At 41.5% G+C, this 24,552-nt stretch overlaps 1 protein-coding gene across 1 annotated transcript in view; it reads right to left on the bottom strand.

Annotated features, from left to right (window-relative positions):
• The window catches only part of tenm1 (teneurin transmembrane protein 1), a 153,797-nt gene extending 139,601 nt beyond the window's left edge, over nt 1–14,196 (bottom strand). Inside the window, exons 1-2 of the mRNA XM_068325098.1 lie at nt 13,980–14,196; nt 10,861–11,253 (exon numbers count right to left, since the gene is read on the bottom strand). Coding sequence (XP_068181199.1) covers nt 10,861–11,253; nt 13,980–14,196 — 610 coding nt within the window. The remainder of the gene's footprint in view (nt 1–10,860; nt 11,254–13,979) is intronic.
• Nucleotides 14,197–24,552: the final 10,356 nt, after the last annotated feature.

Here is a 24,552-nt window from a genome sequence, read left to right as displayed (position 1 = left end):
CGAGGCTGTCCTCCAATAAGGACAGAACAGGAGGGGGGAAAGCGACATGTGCCGGGTAACATTTCAAAACATGCAACTACCTTTATTTAAAAAAAAAAAAAAAATCCAGAGTCAAGTGGGTAATCAATAAAAAAAAAAAAACAGTTTGTGGTCAGGAAGGAATGGCAATTGTAATTATGTTCACCAAATTAAAAAAAAAAATGCATTGGTTAGTCCTCCTCTTAAAAGCCTTTGTTTTATAACAATGACTGAAATGGCTTCTTTTTAAAGTTTTGTAAAGCTGTCATTGCCATTATCATAAACTCTCAAGGGTTACACAAATCCTTCCATGAACAGATCTTAGTATTAATAGTTCCAAACAGAAATTCACACTAAAGTCAACACATGAAGACAAGAACAAGTCTTTATAAATAGATCACTGGCTATGGATTACAAGAACAATGGTGATGTTTATATCTGATCATGAAGATTCTAAATGTTAGCCTGGGGCAGGTAGCTTTAGTCCAAGTCTCCAGGAGTGCATTTAAGAGTTGAGTGTTCATATTACAGCATGAATGAGCTTTAAGTATTAAAAAGACAGCAGATCACTGCGTTTTTAACCAACTCATTAGCTCAACAGGTATAATCTGAAAACAAATAGTCATTTGATGAATATAATATGTTGTAAAATTTGCCCTTGACTGCTTTGTCTACCAATGACTGATATTTAGATTGGTACTGGATTTATTTCCAAAGTTATTATATATTTATATTTTTATGACAGTCTGCTATTTTCCATGTTAGAAAAATGTCAAACTCAAAATGAATAGCAAATAAAATGTGATAGGGCTTTTACTGTTAAAACCACAATACAGCCCTCAATCCATGACACAGGCCACAGCACATTAACACAAACCCCCAATTTGAAATGACATTAATTAATTCATGATTTACTTTACAACCACTTCACCTCATCCTCATTAAGGTTATTTGAATTTTTGATTTTGTCCCTTCATCTTCTAAATGAATGCTTCCAATTTCTTTATTGCTATGTTTCTTGCAATCTTGATTATTCATGTTGAGTTAATCTGCTGTTTGCACTTGATCCATCAGTTAATGCTCAAGCTAATAAAGGTTTGCCTGCATGGATTCTTTCTACATACCACCCTGTCTCTTTGACGTCTGTGTGTAGTATTGGCTACAGCAGTCGGTGCATATTATCCACCTTGGCCAGACTCACTGCACCGGCTGGTGCTGATGGGATTTGACAAGTATGTACACAATGGAAGAAAACAAAACATCTGTTTGGAACAAAATAAACTCATATACAGACATGAAGACCAAATGAACACTCATTGAGAAGAGCATGGACAGACACAACGCTCATCCATTCACAAACACACACTCATTCACCTCACCCACCACACATGCACTTATAAAATCCTATCTGGAAATGGCGTTGAGCATCTGTTTGGACGATGAGAGCACATTTAGTATTTGTAAAACACTGGCAAGAGCCATGCCTTGGCCACGAGAAGCTTTTGCACTGCAGCACGGTGACCGGGCGACCAAGCAGCTGTCCAATTGTCTGCTCCACTCTCTCTTTCACACACACACACACACACACACACACACACACACACACACGCACACACACACACACACACACACGCGCACATAACATTTCAACCACGCAATGCAAATGAAGTCCCACCCGCCCCCTGATGCCACAGTTCTCATGCTTTTAGTGGCATTCTGAAGCATTTTAAAAAGCTATTTATTGAAAGGCATGATTATCTATCTGGTAGTAGTGTGATCTACCTAGCACAGTGATTGGGTATGCTATTAATGCCTGTCCCTCAGGAACCGGGGGGTAGCTGTTCAGAGGACACAGAATGAAAGTAAAAACACCATCATTTGATGTATGTCAGGTATTTTCCATATGTACACACTGCAATTCTCGCTACAGTCTGACAGCATATAAATGAATCTTTTATGTGAGGAGAAAACGGTCAATCAAACTTGATACGATGAGCACCACTGGGCACATGCATATCACTTCCTCTCAAAAATAAAAATACTAAAAATAAATGTGGTCTGTTTGACTGTTGTGGGCCTTGGGATAATTCCTTGTATTGTAAATATGAAGGTGTTACGCCAATCTGTCATGTCTCATCTTAAAAAAATGCATCTCTTCAGGGAGACCCAGTTTAAAATTTAGCATGTGCATACATCACATCAATGTCACTTGACAAAAGCACACCATTTGTATTTTTGACAGCTTGGTTGGGCCTAAGGTGTGTGAATCCAGTGGTGTGTGCAGCTTTGTGTGCATGCAGAGAAGAAAGAGAGAAAGAGAGAGGCTGAAACAGAATGAAATAAACAGACACAGTGAAAGAGAAAGATAAGACTGAGGCAGGGAGAGTTAAGCCAAGGCCTGGAGGAGCTTTCGGTTATTTACATATGCAGATCCCGGTCACCCCGGATCCCCACCCTCATCAGGAGAAACCAATTAAAACTGGCTTTATTTAATGTTTACCTTAATTAACCAGAACAATTAATGGCTGTCCAAAGTCCTATTGTGACTTTTTCAATTAAAAGCTGCCTGTGACAAGGTTGCAATCAGATACTATCAATCTTAGAACGAATTGTCCAGTGAGTAGAGGTCCATCACAGGGCAGAAAGAATAACGGGGAAGGCTACATTGGCTTTACGCTTCAACCTGAATCTCACATTATTGTTGACACAATAGCGCTGGTGCCATCTTTGCGTTCAGAGGTATCTATGTGTGTGTAGATGCACAACCTTAAAACCGGCGGCGCTCTTACTGGTCAGCAGATTGTTGGGTGAGACCCAGTGGACCATTAACTGTCCGTCGCTGCCAGAGCTGAGAGCTGATAATGACAGGTGGCGTACACACCCTGGAGGTCTGACAAGCTCAGGGCACCGTGCCATGTAACAACAGCCTTTACTACTGGCAGCATGGCAGCGATGGCAGCCTTTAACACTGGCACCAGTGCAGCCACGACAGAAGTATCCCTGGCAATATCACAACGGTTGCAGCGGAGGGACGGCTATTAATACAAGCAGTTAAACTAAAATGGCAGCGATTGTTAATGGTTGGGTAACCACTAGACCTTCATTACTGTCACTCATTTTCTTGGCAAAGGCATTTGAATCCCTTTGCAAGCGCAGATGACAATTGTGATTTTCTGAATAACAATGAACCTGTATGTTCGTCATTCACACAAGCTTTTCTTGCAGCAGGTCTACCCAGAGACAGGCCCCATTCATCCACAGTGAGGATGGTATTGTGCAGAATACAAAGGTCTTGATTTGCTTACTTTTCTTTCCTCTCTCCATTGTAGTTCAATTAGAATCTCTGGCTTTCCAGTTATGGAAGCCTCTTGTCTCTGTGGTCGTACGGAGTCACTTCAGGCGAATGGAAAAAAAGAAAGAAACTTCTATTTTTAAACATTTGGGTTTCTCCTCCCCTCCGTGGAAAATGTTTCCTTGACAGTCTGTCTGTGCTGTGGCTGCATTTTTTAACAAAAGTCCAAAATAATATACCTCACTGTACCCTCGTGCACCCAACACAAAAAAAGCAAGGGCACATGCAGACATCTGAGTGTGTTTGTGCGACCATACAGTGCAGACACCTTTGTGTCCTCCGCCCCTTCTCAGCCTCTCTCTCCGAGTGCGGAACACTATGATGTGCGCTAATCTCTCGGTACACTCTCAGGGCTATTGTTCCCGTCTGCTGTGAGCTTATTTATGTGCCACTCACCATGCTCTCGTCTCATTTTAATGCTCCAACAGTGCTCAGAACTGAAAAACAGTTTTAAGCCCGCTTATTTGGCAGTTTTTTTCTTGAAGAATCAGCTCGCCTCTCACCCCTTCTGCTATGTAAGTGAATGTGAATTCGTGCTGGATGTGACCGCTTATTAAAATGGCAAGTAGAGCCCGGACTCTGTGATGTTTCCATCACACAGTTTATGTATACAGACAGCCTGTGGGCAGCCCATGGACAGTGTGAGATGAAAGCAACGGATGATATTCTGATTTGATGACTGTTGCTATGGCAGCAACAGGACGATGGAGGAGGAGCGTGAGCATTCACAGTGAGAGCACGAACAGAAAATTATCTCTCACTCTGTCTTCTCTCTCCCTCACATACACACCAACACATATCCCTTACCCCTCATCAACCAGTAGTACAGTCCAGTAGGTCTTCCTTCGGATCAGTGAACTGTAAAGGTCCATCATTAGGACAACAGGGTGGAGTCCAACATTCTGACAGCTTGTCAAGAAAGGAAGCCTGCATGGCTAACTACGTGATGAGACAGCTATTAAAGAGAAGAAATCTACACAACCGCACTGTTGCTACAATAAGGCACCTGGTGGACTCACAGTAACTCAGCTTCTTCGAAAATGGATGAACAGGTGGTTCAATAAAAGCGGTTTCTGGCTCCAGCGGATGTGTTTATAGCGTTTACTTTGGCCAAGAGCAGCGCTAGGGTTAAGTTGATCGTCTTTCACTCTGGTAAAATAGCCAGGGGAGTTTGTGTACCACTAGATCAACTCTACAACTTAAAGACTCTAAACGTTACAGCTCAGATGATCGATATGGCACTGAGCAATGTTCTTTACGAGCTAATAGACAAATCCATTCCTGCAAAACCCCTTGGGCCTTGGGAAAGCAAGAAGGAACCTAGAGAGCACAGCTGTTTGCCTGGTGTTGCCACTTAGACCTCTGCCCGCACACGCACGCGCACACACACACACACACACACCAGGGAGGTTGGAGGAGACACTGGGTGCAGGTGGTGTGTCTGTGCATGTCCATATGTATGGTTGTATTAGTACATTTGCAGATGTCTCTATCTCGGAGGGTATTGTAGTTTTCTTATTCCACTGAGGTTATCACAGCTGTAGAGCTGCCAAGAGAAGATTTGTGTCTTCTAGCATCAGAGGGAGAAAAAAAACACATCATACTCATTCCATTCATATAACCCAAATGCTCTTATCTGACAGATTTGGATAAGGGAGCTTACATGAAGCATTTGGAATTCCCACACTTTCTAATTAAAAGTGCAGATTGCATAATAAATGTCAGAATTGCATCATGAAGGAGAAGAATTTCTGAAAACCTGATTCCCATCTGAAATGTTGATGCTTAAAGCACCTGCTGGTGTTTCCATCAGTTCAATTCAATAGTATCTCAAACAAGGAAAAAGCATGTGTCAAATGATTGCTTGCTAAAATTAAATTTGGTATAAAAGCTGGATCTCACCATGATTCTCTGATGATGGCTCTGTAATATCCTGCACAATGTCTTCACTTTCCAGACAGCGAGTCTGTTCCTATCTTCTCTGTACCCTCGCTTTGTCTCTCTCTGTGCCGTATGCTTGCTCATTAAACTGTAAGGCCAGTTTTCCTCTTCAGTCTACCACCCTTTGTATCCATGCCCTTGCTGACCTACTGCAACACTTACAATACTTGATCACAACTTGGCAAAACTTGACGGAAAAACTTTGGCACATCATTATAAAAATAATGGACCATGTTTATAAAGGATATGAGGCACTTGCATGACATTGTGCAGTCCCCCAGGCCTTCGAACAACCTACTTTATAGCCTTCATGTAACATTTATGTTTAAGGTAACATTCATGCTTGTCTTATTTCCAGCAAGGACAAAAAACTACACTGTGAAAAATATTTTAAATGACTTTATTTGAAGGTCTAAAGGCAGCAATCTATTTTGTGGCAATATGCCTCATTTAGAATTGGTAAGTGTAGACCTGGCAGGCATGTACGCTAGTCTTTTAGTATTACTTTAACATGGCAGACATTTGTTTTCCAAGTTCTTTATTAATTGCAACGGAATTGAAATAGTGATGATAGATACGGGGAAAACAAAAAACCCTCCGGCCCTAAATAGCGACAATAGTGCAGTTTGATTCAGCTGTTAGAGTGCCATGTAGTTGGAGACCATTGAAGAGATTTAAAAGTCCTATGAAAAACTAGAATTAATTAAACTTATCTCAGCTATTTTTATTATCAGAAATTCTGATGCTAGCCAAATAAGGAAAAATTTGTTTAGAAATGTTTCTCAAAGATTACTGCAAATTTATAAAATGATTTTTGTTGTCTTAACCTACAACAACAATGAGAAAAACAAAAATCAATTCAACATAAAGGTGAGAAACAGTGAAAAACATCATGTTTTAATATTTGAGAGGCTAGAGGTATTAATTTCTCACCAGTTTGAAAAAAAAAAGCATCTTTTATATGAAAAGAATGGAATAAATAATGAAATGAATGTGTTCAAAGTGAATTGATGAGGCACAAGCTGTCAGGTGTAAATAAATTCATGCCTAATGATAATTAACAAGAGACTCATATTTCTCTTCATATTACTGCTGGATTTGTGTGATGGATAACATCATATTAATACTTTAAGGGTATTTTACAGTGAAATATCAGGACCTCTGTCTGGTTAAGACAGAATAAAGATAATGCAATTACAAAAAAGCAATACAAATATACATATTCATGCATCCACTACACAATATTTTAATTGTGTCATTGTCTCCTGTTGTTTGTACGATAATGCAGTGTTGCTGCAATTACAAGATGTGGCCTGGTATTGATGCAGGGGATTACTGAGATCTATACCGAGCCGTGTTTTGCAGAATTACTGCTTTCATAAGTCTTCATTGCTAACTCGGGGACTTTAAATGTTTGAGGCAATTTGAAAACCCATCTTCTTCAAACCATTATCTGCAGTGCGTGGTGGAAATGGAAAACTTAAACCTTTCTAGCGTAATAATTTAGCACTGTGATCAGACAGTTTTCAGGAGTAGTCAAATTTTAAAAAATAATGGACATCCTGCAGCCAATCAGAAATCAAGTGCTTACTCAGCCCATGGTTATAACAGATATTTGCATTTTTGCAAATTTCTCTAATGAGTGACGGAGCCTTTCATTGCACGTCTGTTTGCATTTGCTTTAAAAACCTTTCCACTCAGACGGCGATGTATGATCAGGCCAGTAATGTAAAAAAGGAGGCTGTCCACCACAGGCCAATGTGTCAATCCCAAATGGGGGAAAAAAGATAAGACTGAAACTGAAAATAATTAAACTAATGAAAAGTGGTCAATTAATTAGCATCTCAATGTAAGACAGTGTTGTAACCCAGATAATACAGCTAACTTGTTATATTTTTAATTATTCCATGATAATACAGAGGGCTGAGACAAATCTAAGTGCTCGCTCTCATCAGGCCTCTTCTTTTCTCTCCTACAGCATTTATTACAGTGATTCATTTTCCAATTCAATCAATGTAATTGCAAATGAAGAATTTACATTTTTATGTTCGCAAGGATAGCTCAATATTTTGACAAATATGCTCATTTAATTTCTCTTCCCTGCCACTGTCGTATCTGTGTGTTAAATATGAGGTAGGAAGCAATAATTCTAGCATGAAGACTTATGGTTGGAAAAAATGGTTCAAACACATGGTTATGATAAAAAGTTAGGTGCAGTGGCTGTTTGAACTTGCAGCAAGGCGTCCACATGTAGTTCTCACACAATTACTCATTTATTGCCTCTTAGCATCATCTAAAACCATAAATTGTAATATTATTATCTAATATCTTTGCACACATCAAACTAATAAAAAAAACAACCATCAAGGAAAGCTAGTAGTTTTCTGAATGCATATTAGCTAATTGCCTCTTAGCTCCATCTTAAACTAAGAGAAACTAGAGTGGCACTCTTCACAAAGTGAATATGGAAAGTAGCCAATCTTTTTCCAAATGTCAAACAGTTCCTTCAGTATTCAGCGATGCAACACCGGCAGCGCTTGAATGCAGCCAAACTGCTTGTGTGCATTTTTATTTGGGTCTGTTTGTCATAATTTGGGCTAGGCCCCTGAGCCCCAATATAGTCTTGATGTGACAACATAAAATGATATTTCAGACAACAGTGTGCAACTCTTTAGGTGAGCCTGGGTTCATGAAGAGGTGGCTTTCTGAATCTGGTGTAGAACAAACCTATTAAATAGGACCTGCGGGGCCTCATATAAATCTGATGCATGACAAAATATATTAACTGGTATACATGGTGTCACAGAATGTTTCACACGCATACGGTGTGCAAATAAAAGTTAAAACATACAAACCTTTCTATTTCTGCTGCTTTTGTTTAACAATTTGCTTTTATTTTTTACATTTCATTTGAATTTTTAATGTAAAATTAATCTGAGTGATTTGTACAGACGGTCCAATCTCACCTAGGGTAAAAACTTTGATACCATATAGCCTTACAGACGGTTAGGACTAAATCCATGCAGCCTAGAAGTTTTACAACAGAAAGCGACAGTTCACATGGTTTTGGAATGACACATTGTCCATACGTGTTTGGACATACAGTGTATATGTGTCAGCAGTAAACTTTAGCTGAACTGCGTTATGTCTTTCTGTTGCCTTCTGCTGCCAATCTCGTCTTCCAATGGTGCACCGTTGTCATTTCAAGGTGTTGATGTTTTCCACAGTTTGTCAGTCGGTCTAACCGGTGTTGGAGAATGCCCATGGCCCTCCTCAGAGGGGTTGTCACAGTTGGACATGCAGCCCCTCACACAAAAACACATGAAAGGGAACGAAGACACACATCTGTAAAAGCGTGGCATCACACAAACAGAATCTTTTCCTCCTTCACTCATTCTTAATCTGTTGTTCCTCCATCTATTTTCCTCACACAAACACACACAGACACACACAGACACACACACAGACACACACACACACACACACACACACACACACACACACACACACACACACACACACACACACACACACACACATACACACACACACACACACACACACACATAGACAAAGTCACACACTGACTAAATTGACTTGTCAGCTTCAATCAGACCAGGAACAGAAGAATTCCTGCCAGTTTGAAGCTAACATCATTAATGGGTTTGGGAGGGGTGGGGTTCAGAAGACAAAGCGAGAGCAAGGTCGGGGCGACTTAAAATGCACTTTCATTTTGGCAGGGACGTTAGCATTTTGATTTCAGGTCCCTTTATGCCAACATCTTTCTGCAAATGGCTCTAACTTTCATTATCACAAGGAACAGAGGGGCATGTGAGACTTTGTTGTGCTGATGGAGAGAAATGTGACATCCATAATGCATTTCCTATTAGAGGATGCCACGCATGGACTCACCTGGTCACGTGTCAGAGGGAGATGGACGGAGAGAGGATGAGAATAAATTGAGCATTGGGGATGGAGACTGGAACATAGGTTACCGAGTAATTTATACCAATGTGAAAAGAAACACAGAGAGCAGGGTGATGCTTGAGCAAACGGGGGAACACGTTATTGAGACCGATGTCAATGTTTGGAGAGCGATAGAACACACTGTACAGCCCTTCATGTGACATATGAGATCTGCTCATGAACCAGCTTTCCTGCTCCATTGTCGTCGTGCAGCCAAATGCTTTGAACGTTTAAATCCTCTCTTCTCACTTATGTGACTTCATCCATCCTCATTTGTGTTTCCTCTGCTGCATGCCCATCTGCCTCCCGCTTTTTTTCAGCTTTCGTTCTGACCCCGGATAAAGATGGAGTCCCTCATCTCAAATGGTAATAACTTTGGTCCATATGCTCAGCCATCACAAATTGATTACTGTGTAATGCTGCAAGCACTCCCACTCTCTCACTCTCAATCTCTCCTCTTCCATCTAGTGATTTTGCATAAGGCTGACTCCATGTCCAATCCAGCCATCATTAAACAGCACCCCTGGGTGCATCCCAAACATAAACAGGCGGTTCCTAAACCTTCCTCCCATGATCACCTCCCTCCAGCACCCCGACTCTCCTCTCCTTTTGTCTAACACTCACTCGAAACCAGTTTCTCCTTCACCTGTTTTACCCTCAACCACTCATTCCCTTTTATTCTCATTCTAATTATACCATTAAATTACCATTTCTATTCTCTCATTAGCATTTCGCACTCTCCCATTCTCTCATTCTCCTCTCCCTCTGTCTTTCTCTATCACCCTTCCTTTTCTGAGCCGCAGAATACTTTCCACCTTTTTTGTGACACATACTCAGACAGTGCCCTTGGGGATGGGTTGGAGAGCTCTGTCTTTGTTTGCTTGCACCTCTAACTAACTCTCCATCTGTGAAGAGCCAAGCCATGCCCAGCAGTGCAAGACAGATAGTTGGCACCATACCAGACCCTCCTCTAGTCGGTCCAATATCTTCAACCCGGTTTCTCAACTTCTCCCTCATTGCGGGGTGTAGTTACCCCACAGATGGGGTTGTCAGTTGCTTTCAGGAAGCCATTCAGGTGCTGTAGACATCGGCTGCCACAATTTCTTTTCCTCAGAGCCTTAAACCAAAATCTGCCTCAGCTTCCGACGGATATTTAATCCTCTCCAAGCCTGAGGGTGTTCACTGCTGGACTATCCTGAGGCTCCATTCCCAGACAGCCCCAGGTTTGTCTCCAATGCAAAAACACTGCTGAGACCGAATAGAATAATAACTGTATAATGACTACTACCACACATGCTGCATTCATTCACATCAAAGAGCATTCAAAGACATAACTTCAGAATTAGCAGTTTAAATACTCAGAAGTTCATTAATGTAATTATCCAAATGTATGACGGATAATTCTATTTGTTGTTTTTTTTACAATGGTGAGAATATTGTTATCTAAATTATGTTAAACTGCAAGCGTGTTATGGAAAAAACAGCAAGAATGAAAGAGCAGAAGTAGCCCGATTTCAGCACACAGGGAAAATAGTGAATGATCAAAGGTGCGCAGTGAAACCCTGAGTGAAAATGTGATGTACCCTGGGTCTTTTTCACAATGATGGAGAATATCTCCTCGAAGAGGAAAAGGTGGAAAGAGTTTTTTCGCTCACCGTTGTCGGGCTCAGACTTCCTGTCGTGCTCAGTGTCGGTAAGAGAGAGGGCAGAGTTGGCACGGCTAGTGAGGCAAGAGCTCTGCTCCGACTTCAGGCCCCGCATCCACATGTGCTGCAGGCCGTGATTGGGGGAGGGGTCCACCTCCGGCTCTGTGTCTATGTCGGAGCCCATGCCCAGGGAGTAGCCGCGGCCGTGGACGTGAGCAGCCGGTCCAGAGCACAAGGCCTCGTCCTCTTCCTCCTGATGCTGCTGCTGCTGCTGTTGGTGGATGTGGTAGTCTGGGCTCCTCATCTGTCCAGCCTTACAGAATTCTAAATCTACAAAAGGAGCAAAGACGTGCAGCTTGAGATCATATGGATAGCAGCAAAGCCTCTAATGCAGGAGTGCTTGTGGTTTTGCATCAGCAACTGAGCTGACCAGGTGTTTGTTAGAGACAGGTATTTAGAAGCCAAACAATGAATGCCTCCCAAATTATGTCAGGAGACAAGCTGTTATTTGAACAAGCATTTAATAAGTTTTGCAGCAGAAGTCTATGTCATAATGCCACACTCGATTTTCCTTAACCATTTGGATGGGAACTATATCCTGTTCAGGCTGCCTGATGTGTGTTATCAAACTCAAGATGTATTGAACTGCTGCTCAAACAGAGCACTGATCTCATCTATATTCTCCTTGGTGAGGTGAAGAGATCAGATAAAGATCAAACCTTATTAATATTGACTCAGACTGAGGGAAAAATTGAGCCTCATATGCTTTCAGGTATTAGAACGCCCTTCAATCGAGAGTATCTGAGAACATCAGATATACTGCGTTAGTTCTCTGGTTACACCTCAATTCAATTCAATTCAATTGAGCTCAACATTTTTTCCCTGCATTGCCAGTTGAGTAAATTTTCTTCCTCACTAGTTTTCTGTTTAGAATGTACAAGTGGAAGTGATGGAAGTGATGGAATAAATTGAAATCTATACAGATGCTATTGTAGTCTGGAACCCTATAGACTCCTCTGAGAAGTCTGTAGAAAGAAAAAGACTTCCTCTCTTCACTTAGTACAGTTAATATGTGTGTGAGGTCAGGTCCTTTGAACATGAACCGCAGTCTTTCAATAAAAGCTGCACTGCTGTTGACCACTCCAATGACCAGCAATGTGTCCTGCTGTGCCTGTTTGATGGGGTCAAGACCAACTGTGGCTCTGTTTTCCTGGAATTAAACTGGTCCAAGATTGGTCACGACTACACACATCTCAAATTGGCTACAAGAGGGCAATTCAGGAGCAAATAGGCTATTTCCCCATGGCAACAAATGTGGGCTGACTGTACACTGAAATTCTCTAACCCTTTTGTTTGAAAAAAAACCTTTAGTACAAGAACTTCTATCAGGTGATTAGAAGTACTTTCTTTTGTTCTTTTTATGACTGCAGTTAACCTGTCATTCCTGGGAGGCAGTCCAGGCAACACTTAAAACTACTTCACATAGTTTCATAATAATCCACTCTGTATCAAATAATATTATACCCTATGAACCAGGTTCATACATATTTAAAATATCTGTTTCCTGAAAGGGATTGACCTCTCAAAATTCAAAGTATTTATATTACAACCTGCTTTTAGTTCTGTAAACAAAAGGCTAAAGAGACAGAAATAATTAATTTGCAGTAATTTATAGGTAAACAGGGCGTGATTACTGTGATCCGCTCTTTTAAGTTCTGCTGTGGCATGGGATGGAAAAGGCAGAGCAGTCATAATACAAGGGAGTAGAAGAGACAAGAAGAAAGAGAGAGAGAGAGAGAGAGAGAGAGAGAGAGAGAGAGAGACAGAGACAGAGACAGAGAGAGAGAGAGAGAGAGAGAGAGAGAGAGAGAGAGAGAGAGAGAGAGAGAGAGAGAGAGAGAGAGAAGGGAGGAGAGGGCAAAAAGGGCCATTTTAAAAGATGAAGGAAAATATGAAGAACAGGGGAGGGGAATTAGAGGAGAAACAAATTGGCTGATCTTTGTCAGGAACAGCGTAATCCATTAATAATGTCACTGGAGGCAATGTCCCTGCTTAACAGTTGGTTACTTAGGTAGGGTATACTATATATAACTCTGCAGCCCAAAGATGAACAGATGTTTTTCGCAGAACCGGCTGCCATTGACATTTCAAAGGCTGCTTTGGGGCATCTTTTGCACCTTACCATATGACACTGATGGCAGGCAATGTTGTTTGTTATGGAAATAGAAAGGCTGAGAAACTGTTGAAACAGACAAGTGCTTTTTGACACCGTGATATAGCTGCCGCGATCAGAGCTGCATTATGATAGCCAGAGGACATTGACAGGTTGTTGCATGGTCAACAACATAATAAAATCTATACGAGGTGGCATTCAAACTATGAAATCCGCAGAGCGGCGAGCTTGTCAGGAGTTGCAACTCTTATAGATATATAATGTTGCTTGTTAGCATGGTAGGTAGGTTTAGCAGGAGTAGCAGGAGGTTGGAATGATGGGAAGAGTATCTACTGATCAATATGAACCCTACTCAGTGGCGTGCTCCCAATGAAGCACAGCTGCTGTCTTAACTCCACAAATGACCTGTATGAAGGCCATTCATCATAGTACATGCTGGCCCATTTCTTCTCCCGTCACCAACAGGGAAAGGTGTTTTTTTTTTTCAGTGTGTATATGTCAAAGTCTGTCTGTGTGCATATCCCTATTTCTGCAGTGTCTGTATGTGTGAGTGTGAATGTAATGAAGGGTAGTTTCACCCCAGGTGAGGCCAGAGAGGTTTGGGGTTGACCTAGTTTAGCTGTGGGAGAGAAATATCACCTCCATAGAGAGGAGATAATTGGCTGCCTCCGACTGTCCTTCTGGCTCATTGTGGACTGTAATAGGTAATTCACATAGGTCCTTTTAAAGACCTCTGTGTGTGCAAATGTGTGTGTGTCTGTGTGAGTTAGTTGGTCTACTATATCTGTGACAATATCTTTTTGTGTATATGCAGTGTCCTTCAGTTATGGATGTATATTTTCAGGTAAATACATCCAGCTTAGGGGTGGCCTGAGTGCGGTACCTGGCTGGGGTTGGTTATAGTTGCTCTGTCTTTCCCGGTGGGAGCTGAGGGTGAGGCGTAACTCGTGTGTGTAGTCAGGCAGGGTTTCACGTGAGGTGTATGAGCGGTGGTGGGCACGTCCGTCCTCACTCTCATCAGAAGAGCTGGTGTAAGACATCTCCATTTCATGGCGCCCCTTCGACAATGGCTGATAGGGTTTACTGTCCATCTCCTCCATGGCTTGCAGGGCTCCACTTAGTTACTCAGCACAGCAACAGCACAGAGAAAAGAGTCTGGAGGTGAGAAAGATGGGATGGGGGGATGGGGTGGGGGGGGGACAGAAGGGATGAAAAAGAATAAGTAAGTGAAGGAAAATGAAAAGAAAGCGAGCGCTGAACAGTGTGGAGAAGAGAAATAGCACCAGAAGTCAGTTATTGAACACAGAGGAATAATATTGCAACATCTGCTCATTCCAATTACAGCAGACATTCATAAACAGCACTTGGCTCCTTTTATATTTCACACCAAAGGTTAGTTCCAAATCAATACACTCAGAAGGGACTGCTGTGGTGGCCATTATGTCAGGATGTGTTTGAAGAAAAATTGGCCAAAATCAAGCACAGCTCTCTGTTCTGTCACTTGTGGTTTTCTGTTTTTTCAAGCAAGTTTTTCAAGCTATTCTAGGCTTTATCTCTCCTTCACAGACAATCCCCGACAAATTTTGGATAAATCAACAAATCTGATGATAAGGCCCATGTCTGTCACTCTCATTTAACAGTCATCAGACTCTAAAGTAACAATGAATACCAGGGTCTTTTGAAAACCCTGGTAACGGGTGTTTTTACGTACAGTGGCTTCTCTCGCTAGGGACGTCTGTGCTATCTTAAATGCTCACTTTCACTACTCTCTTAAGACTATGGGGACCCCTTTAAAGATAGGAATAATTTACCTCTAAAGTATTGACTGTACTGAAGGGAGCGCTACTTGGCTTTCGCTTATGCTGTGACCCAGCTACCCCTCCAATGCTTCAAATCACATCCACAGGAGGCGCTGAAGAAAGACAGGTAATCTGGACTCTTCCCAAGGCTTACCCTAGCCACTTGAATCTTTCATACATCTTAATAGTCATCTGTCTGGAGACCACATCAGACTCCAGTGTGGGGATTGACTTCTGCTTCTTTCACAGAAACTTACATTGTTCAATGTAGATAGGAATTCTACTACCTCCATGAAGACTGCAATGGGAAGTGTATTTGCAATAAAAGGGACCTGAATATTTCAACAGCCAGTACCCACTGTTCAACACATTTGGAGCTTTTAATGGCCAAGGGTAGGCCATTTTAGTTACTGGGGGAGTCGGCAGCCTTCGCCATCTGCTAGATGGATCCTTCACCGGAGTCTGGGACTTCAACCACGTGGGTTTGAAGACGGTACCCGTCTTAAGGTTTACATGCAACAGCTAACTCGAGGTTCTCATATTCCTGTTAGTGCATGCAAATGTTGCAAGACACTGGAAAAAAATGTGATCTGCAGCCATCAACTGAGGTATATTTATCTCCAAATAAGAATCGCTTCAATTCCTCATGTCCTCATGCTCATTTTATGTCTAAAATACCCTGAAATGCATTTAGGCACCAGTCTTCACTGTGTCATTGCCCTTCCAAATGGAGTAATAATATATCATCTAATTCAGCTCAGATTCTCTTGTTCTTCTCAACCACATCAAAATCTAGTACTGATAGCGTCTGGCACAATATGCTCATATCACCATAACTAATGATTGATTAGGACAATGATTAGTGCATAGAAGAAGTGATTACAAAATACTTCATTCATATTAGTTCTCTTTCACAGTGCTCTGCCTGAGGCCTTTCCAGCCTATTTCCTTCAGATATAAAGCTTCTAAATGGAGCTTGAGGGGGTCATTGCTCATAGAGACAAAGTGCTATGGTATTGACCTCTTCAGGGAGTCCTGTAGTCCATATATCAAAGCCATTAGAGCGTGCCTGCTCAATACCTCAGAGATCTGCAGCACAGGGTGATCACCACTAGTCTGATACAAGTTTACAGCTGACCTTTCCACCATCCCAGTGATGCTTTTATTCCACCTGAAAGACTCCTTCCCCTGGCCTCACTCTCACCCTTCACATTCTGAGGATGCATGCGCAAAAACCGACCAGTTTGCCTACACATGCCAAAACCACCCACCAACCCCTGAGAGCTAAAAGTCAAAAAGAAAAAAAAAAAGAGGAAAAGGGGCCGACTCGCTTGCACACTCATCTCTCACACACACACACCCTCATCCTCTGAAGACATTATCAGCACAGATGATCTGTAAAATCTACACATTTGTCTCTCCTTCTATCTACTTCTCGTGTTTTCTCCTCAGTGATGACATGAAGTACAACAATGTATTTAAAGTACAAAAGCACATTTTGCATCCAATTATGTTTGCGTGTTTGGAGTGGAGCATACCTTATGCTCCTCATGCAGTTGTAGTTCCCCTGCAATCACAATGCCTTTCATTTTGATTGGCAGGAGTTATTGCTGAGAATCAAAGCCTGCTATTATCTCAGCTGCCCTGTCAGAATAGGATTGACTAGTGTCACATTCTCTCTGGTGCATCAAGGAGCGAGTATACATTACCCTGTGAGCTCTGAGCTAGCTGCCGGCGCTGACTGCTGTCTGTCTAGAGGCTCTCTGTCCTATTTTATGTCTGTCACACACACAAGAATGAAAGCATGCGACACACACCATCTTGTCTTCTCTTGTCATGTGTCCACACAGACAAACACGCATCATGAACATTTTGCTTTGTATATGTAGTTCTGCTTGAAAATTGACATGTTCTATGTGAAACACTGTCTGCTCTCTGGTACCAGTCCACCTCTGCTCTCTCTCCTCTTTCTCCCTCATCCTCGCTCGTCCTCTCTTACCGTACACGCTTTCTACCCTCTATCTCATCCTCAGAGGCCCCTGCATTTAGAGAAGTAAGCCTGCTGGTGGGGGTTATACTCGCTAATTCTAGCCCACAGTGGGGTGCCCATTAGGGGGTGTGATTCTTGGTTTTGATGTCAAAACCTGGAGGTTGTTTCCTAGAGCCAAGCTCGCTTCAAACAAGACACACGGGCATTGTGCAGGACAAGTCAGAATTTGCCACCTGAGTGCAAAACCAGCAACTGAAGAAAGGTGTATGCATCAAATAGAAAAGCCTGGCCTGCTATTCATTTAATGCACGTAGCGGTAGCCATGGCAAAGTCTGTGGGTGCTGAAATAATTAGCATGATTCTAGAATATTTTTTTTAATCACAAATCTTCAAAATTTCAACAGAAGATTTATGGTCTCTCTTGTCATTTTGGAAGTACCTGTAGGGTAGGGGATCACACGGTGTATGAATGATCCCTTAGTGATGCTAACTAAGTGCTTAAGTAATTGCATCAGTATGCTGCCACTGGGTAATTGATTTTCATCATCTTCACGTGGGACCAACGTGTATAAAATTTGTACACTTCAATGATTCATGTACAGTATGTCCTACCTATTATATCAACAGCGCAGTACAGAACATGTTCTCAATTGAAGCACTATGAATAGCCCAATACAGAAAAGAACAGCAATAGATAACAAAAAAAAAAACATAAATAAGAAAACAGACCTAGTTTATGATTCAATTTGTTTCTCATGCAAGATTGTTTTCACTATAAATATATTAACAGCGTGTGTGTATTCAAGAGTGATTTTATTTCTAACATAATTCTTATCTATAATTTATCAGGATGTAATGAACCCTTCACCACTTGCTTTAAAAATAATACCAAGTGACAAGAGTGAGTGAAACACATGCTGCAAATTACACTGTTACCCTCCTACCGCCTTGCTAACCCTATTCTTTCAGTCATTTTCTCCTTCGCACAAAGACACAGGAGAGATAATCCACGGCTGCACAGTTGCAATAATTTCTAATGGGACTCCTCACCCACTTGATCCCCTTCCTATCCGTCCATTTGCTGAAAAGTGCACCGCAGACCAGTGGGCTGTTCCACAAATCTGCTTAGAGAAGTGATAGAGGCTCACATACACAGTTGCTTTTAAACAGGATTTACTCTCCTAGTTCCCTCCGGTGGGGAGGGGTCCCTAAAAATGTCCAACAATATGACAAAACAACAATAACCCAAGCTGCGCTGCGGAGATGGCCATGTGTAAAGGCAAGGACCATGAGGACGAGTCAAAACAGATTTACAATTTCCAATCTCAAACAAATGTGCAGATATCATGACGCACAGCAAGAGAGCGCATGCAAAAGAGGAAAAACAGACAGGCAGAGGGTGGATTGGGGCCAGGCGGTGGCAGAGAAATTGAGTTTCACATTGGTAAATAAACAAGGCGGATGGGAACAGCAGAGTGCTATCCAACAGTATTAGCTCCTCAGATTATTGATATTGTATAGTTCTAGAAATCCACATATATTTCCGCCATGCAGAGAAGGTCTTATTTTCATAATAGCCTGGAGACGTCCACAGAGTGGGGAGCTACTATATGTGTTAGCTCTGGTTCTTATGCATTTCCAAAAAGGCTGTTTGCACAGAGATCAGCTAACAGCAGACATTAAATATGGCTTGAGAAATGTATGCAAAGTGGAGCACAAAAACATAAGTGACCACCGACAATCCTGCAGTAGTTTGCAGGCTTTCTTTTACTCATTATGATGGTTTAATCATCAGAAGGAATCCAGGTGCAGAGCTGTTGTTGCAAATGCAGATCCAGGCTACAGGTCCTACGGGAAACAGCGAGCTGTCAGGGCGGGATGCCTGAAGTGTTTGTGTGTGCGTACAAAGAAGGGAGGGGTGGGTTAAAAATCTGTTCTATTCGTTAGCTCCACCATGGTTCTTCAGGCATATGACAGGAAAACCTCAGATGAGAGGCCCTGAAGTTACCCACAGGACCCTGTTATACCTAAACCACCCGAAAAACAACAAAACAGCACGCCGCCCACTGGGAGCCCTCAGAGCCTGCCAAGAGCGGGGGTGGGTGGGTGGGTGGGGGGGCAGAGAGTGAGGATAAAGGGAATGATGGATAGATAATGAAAGATGGAGAGATTTCACTGTGAAAAGGGGGTTGGGGGGAGTGAAGAATAGAGAGATTGCTGAGTGAGACATGGAGTGATAGAGGGTTTTAATTAGTGGATAAGGGCTACCTATCTGTGGGCGGCGGCAGCACTCTTGTCACGTAGTTGTGCTTTCATAGCTGACCAACCCTGAAATCTCTTGTTGCTAATGCAGAGTTTACCAGAAGAGTGCATACACATACACACACACACACACACACGCAAACTCGGTCCACACCGTACACACTGTAAAACATTTCTGATAAGATTCAACGATAAAACATATCCTGACAATCAGCCACAGACAGACACAAACTCGGTGCCTCTGCACCCACACACACTTAAAGCATTTCACGCTAACTGACAAACAACACACTCCAACACCCACACGCCATAAAGAATCGAAACAGTCTTTGCTAGCCTTTTCAGTAAAAGCAAACTCTAGCGCGTTGTCTCCGTGTCTCCACCATTCAACCTCCAGTTCACTTCCTACGTCCGTAATTCCTCACACAATAACACCCAAGGCCAATGCCTGTATGCACAAATCAAGTCAAAGGTGACACGACAGCACAGCAAGCCTGACACCCTGTCCAAACCAGGTATTAACACCCATCATGAGTGATCCAATCGCCAGTGGACAGCTCTGTGTACGGGTGTGAATTCACCTGAAATGTATTGAGGCTGGCGAGGACAGTCAGACCACATTTAGAGGTGGTTTTGGAACACACTCTATTAGTAGTGAGTGTGAATGTGTCCCAACAGCCACCGAAGGACAAGCTTCTCAACTAACGCCTCTGCAAAACAAGAAAAAAGCCACAACAACCCATAAAATGGATTACACACCGTCTGACGGCCATGTGGTACGATTACATGAAATTATGTGTTTGGGCTCTCTCACCTGCCAAAGTAAACAGCAGATGTTTTGTGAATACTGCTGTTTCAACTGATTTTAACATTGAAATAATAAATAGAATAATATTATACCCCCAGTCACGACATGTAATGAATCAGCTAAATTCTAAATAATTCATGGCTGCTTGTAAATGTGGTATTAAACGCCTAACATTCTTACCTTGTAAAAACAGATTATAACAGGCTACCAGAATGCTGCTTCCTGTACAGGAGGTCCAACAGAATTAATTGAGTACACTAAATCTATTTAATAAGACACCATATGATTTATAATATGCATAACAAATTTTGTAAATTCTTTTATTGGTAACCAGTAAGATGTAAACTGGTCACCTGTGGTAAAAGAATCCAGATACGCTGAAAAACATTCTAAACATTCTATTAAAAAAATCTGTTTATGTTATTTTCTGTTAAATTTGAAAATATTTTACAGAAATATTTCTACTTTTCAAAAATTTTCTTTGTCGCAGTGACGTAGCTATTGAGTTATCCCAATGTGGATTATTATTCCAGGTGTATTACCAGGTGTGAACTGATGGATCAGTCCACATGTGTCGGGATCAGCTGAGGCAGCTGTTAATACTTGGAATTAATAGGATTAGGACTGCTAATGGTGTTTTGGTTACTGTGAGCAAGGTGATATAATGTGATTATTTTAATCCAATTTTAGGAAAACGCTGAAGAAAACAACACCATCAAAGTAAAATGTGACTTCTAACAATGTTACAGAACATGAAAATAATAAAAGATCTGCACCACAATTTAATAGTTTCTGTTATTGATAATTAAAGGTCAAATATTAAACCCATTTTTTAGACCCTTTTTTTCACATCTGGGGCGACAGGCTAAGGTCAGGTAATGCTACTGAAAAACCACGAAAAGGTTTATTTTGCATAATATGGAACCTTTAACGGAACCTTTAACGGTTCGATCACTTTTGTGCAGTCCTGCAGACAAACCAACCAACCAACCAACAAACAGAGGGACACGAGTGAAAACATAACCTCCTGGTGAAAGGCTGAAGGAAATCAAACGGTGTGGGTGTAAGGAGCTGTCAGGAGCTGTCAAGAGCAAAGACACCGGTCTGTTTGACAGCATATAGTGGACAAGAGTTAAATCTCCCATTGGCACATCATGCTTGAGCAGTGTGGAGAAATCCATAAGGTTCTTCATTCTTCATGCTTTATGAATGTGGCCAGACTTAACGTCAAGAAATTCAATCTTTCTATCTTGACCACTGTGAAAACTTGTGTTCCGTCTGTTGGATTTAGACTGCACTGGAGTAGATCACCTGCTTGATGATTTCCATTTCCCTCTTCATGCCCTTTGCAGGTTCCCTTTCAGGCCAGAGGATGAAACTAAAAGGTAAAACGGACAAGAATATACAGTACAAAAGCACATGTGGCCCTTATGAGTATTTACATGCACAACTCCATGTTGCCTTGAGGAAGCAGCCAGGCATTTGACCACAAACGCACGGACACATACAGAGATGAGGAGACACCGCCCAAAACCACTTAATCAATATTCCTGGCAAGGCAAGGCCTCATTCAACACATTTGATATTCCCCCTCTATTGCAAGATAAATTCATGTCACTGTCCTCCTAGCAGGACTAAAAGGCTGTTCACACGAACTCTCTTTGCAAATAAAGCTTTACATCAAGACTGACAACCTCCTAAGCTCTCTCCATCAGCCACTGGTTGGTAAAAAAGCCTCTTTCAATAATGCATTTGACCGCTAAAACCTCTAACACCAAAAGCAAAGCAGCATCATTTCCGATGATAAATCAATGGTATTGATACCAGAAATCCGATTAAGCAATTAATGATTCAGACAGTATTTCCTGCACATCTCCTTTTTAATGTTGTTGATTACAGAGTAATGAGTGAGTAGAGAGCATTAGCCCTGCAGAGGAGTAGCAAGACAGATCTACAAGTCGCTGTTGAGTAGCATTACAGATTGATTTCTGAATTGTAAGTGAGCTAATCTTCCATCCTGGCTGTTACAATGCCGTGCCCCTCATACATTTCACAAGCACGTGAAAAGAGGTTGATATTGCCGACGTTCCCCAGTGTGGAAGTTCTGAGCGCTCCTGGCGACTCCTCCTGCTCCTCTGATCTACGCTCAGCCATCACCCCTTCTCTGATTCGCCTGGCCCGACACAGACGCATTCAGCAGCCTCACGCAAGAGATTTCTTCTCAACAAAGACAGAGGCAGCTTCTCAAAGGCCACCGGAGTCAGACTGGAGCAAACCGCGGGCCTGTTGACACTCTTTTTCTCAGATCAGGAGACAGATACATGTCTCAACGCTTCCTTTACTTACGTCTGTGCAGCATAATAAATAAAGCCATCTCAAGGTTGTGATATGAGAAATTCAGACATTCACCAGGTTCTATAGTGGTTAGAAACTGAACTGATTGTGTCATTCGTGAAAGTTTGGCCTGTGTGGGAAGTCTGCCAGTGAAAAGAGGCGTTCTTTTTTTTTTTTTTTTTAAAGTGCATGTCATTTAACCTTAAGATCAATAGCCCACACAATGAAATGTATTTGAAATTGCAAGAAGTCAGTCTAAGCACCTCAGCATCATACAGTATACTTTGTCCCCCTATATTTTATTTTCCATTTAAAACTTTTCTTTCTTAAATTTTGCACCAAAAATTTTTTTCATTGCTATTTGCATTTCTCATTTTGTTGCTTGTAAGACAAATCATTTTGTTGTATTTGCATATTTGAGAGAACAAAAATACCAATTTCCAAAAAGGTTCCATTTTTTCGGCACCTCGGTTGTAAAAGACACGCTGTGCATGATGTAAAATGTGGGATTTCAGGATTGTTACATCTCGAGACAACTTGCATTAGGTCTGCTTTCCTTGAAAAATTGCTGCACACCACTGCCATGATTTTCTTGGAGTAGATTTTAGGTAATTCTATGCTCACATCACTTGTGCAGTTTGGCTTTGTGTTTTGGCTGGCTATCAGCAGAGAATATGTGTCTCTACAGTTAGGAGTCAATTCTGGCGATGATACACATACTTGAAATAGAGCCCAGAGTTCACGGTGGATCAAGACTCATTCTGAAATTAAACCTTAACAATGAGACAGCTCCCCTACAACACAATGAAAAACAGACTGAACTTTATTGTACTGTACTGTATGCATGGTTTCAAGTCGAGACACGTCAAGTGCTGTTTTGGAGCTATTTATCTTTTCAATGAGTTAATAATTCATGATCATCTAGAAAGTAAAGCTATGAATATTACTGATGATACACATGAGGCTATTTACCAGTCAGCAGGAAACAGATGAACTCCTTTAGCGCAAAGATGAACAGTTTACTATCAGTGTGTTTTATGTTGATGAGTAAATCACATCGTAGGCATGTAACAAAGCTGCAGACGCAACTTATTTGGGCGGAATCATTACTCATGATCAGCGTGTTCCCAAATGTACTGAGTATTTTGATGTGTCATGGTTGGACAAATAGGTGGAGTTCGGTCATGTCACTTCCATATAATTCACCTGTTACCGTAGCGACTATAGACACTCCAGAACGGTCGGCTGTGTGGATGATGATGATGTGCGAGGTTTTGTTGATTTAACAGAATCCTTCCCTGATCTCCTTCATTCATCGATTTACCTGAAGGCCAAAAACTGTTGCACGTCTTGGCAGCGAACGCCTGCCATCGTCGACTCCCTTTTGTCTTCCGAGTCAACAACAGCCGGATAAAATCAATGTAAATATAATATATTTTAACTTAATTATATCAACACAAAAGCAGTGAATGCACTATGAAATAAAGGACAATTTATGTGATCACAAATTGGTGAAGAAAAAAATATGGATTTTTCTTCTTCCTCATTTGTCCACTGACTTGATTAATAGAAAAAGTCATAGTGAAAAATGTGTCTCTGTAGGTGTGCATCGGCTTCCTGTCCAAATTCTGAGTGAGACAACATGCAAGAGTGTGTGCGTGTGTGTGTGTGTGTGTGTGTCCGTGGCCGTGTGTGTATGTGTGTGTACGTGTATGTACGTGTTCATATGTGTGTCCGTGTGTGTATGTGTCTGTGTGTGTGGGTGTCATTTGATATCTGCCCACACATTTTTGTGAGCTTCACACATGTGTGTATGATGTACAAAGTAACTGGAATGAACACCAGCACAATAACACATAAAAGAGTCATACTAAAAATTTTGTGGGGGAATATTTGAAGCAAAAGTGGACTAAATAAAAGAGATTCCGTCTAGTTGATTAACAGAAACTTTATCTACAACCATTCCAGCAACTTTTTATGACAGAAACTGAAAGTAACTTCTAACTTATCAGCTGTCAACGTTTTCTAAATTTCTGTTCTAAACTAACAATGTTTGGGCTGCCGTTTAGATGAAATGAGAAATCCACCTCTAAATTTGAGATTGTTTTCACAATTTTCCATCGTAGCTCAAACAATTAAAATATTTCCAATTAAGTGATTAATTTGTTGTGGATTAAAACATTTGTTAGATGAATCTGTAATGAAAATAATTACCAGTCGCAGCAGTAGACAGAATTCCACAGAACCCAGCAGCATAAATAAA

This window comes from Antennarius striatus, chromosome 10 (assembly GCF_040054535.1).
Source record: "Antennarius striatus isolate MH-2024 chromosome 10, ASM4005453v1, whole genome shotgun sequence".
Lineage (NCBI taxonomy): Eukaryota > Metazoa > Chordata > Actinopteri > Lophiiformes > Antennariidae > Antennarius > Antennarius striatus.
The sequence above is the reverse complement of the archived record's forward strand: the minus strand, read 5'-3'. Positions and strand labels throughout refer to the sequence as shown.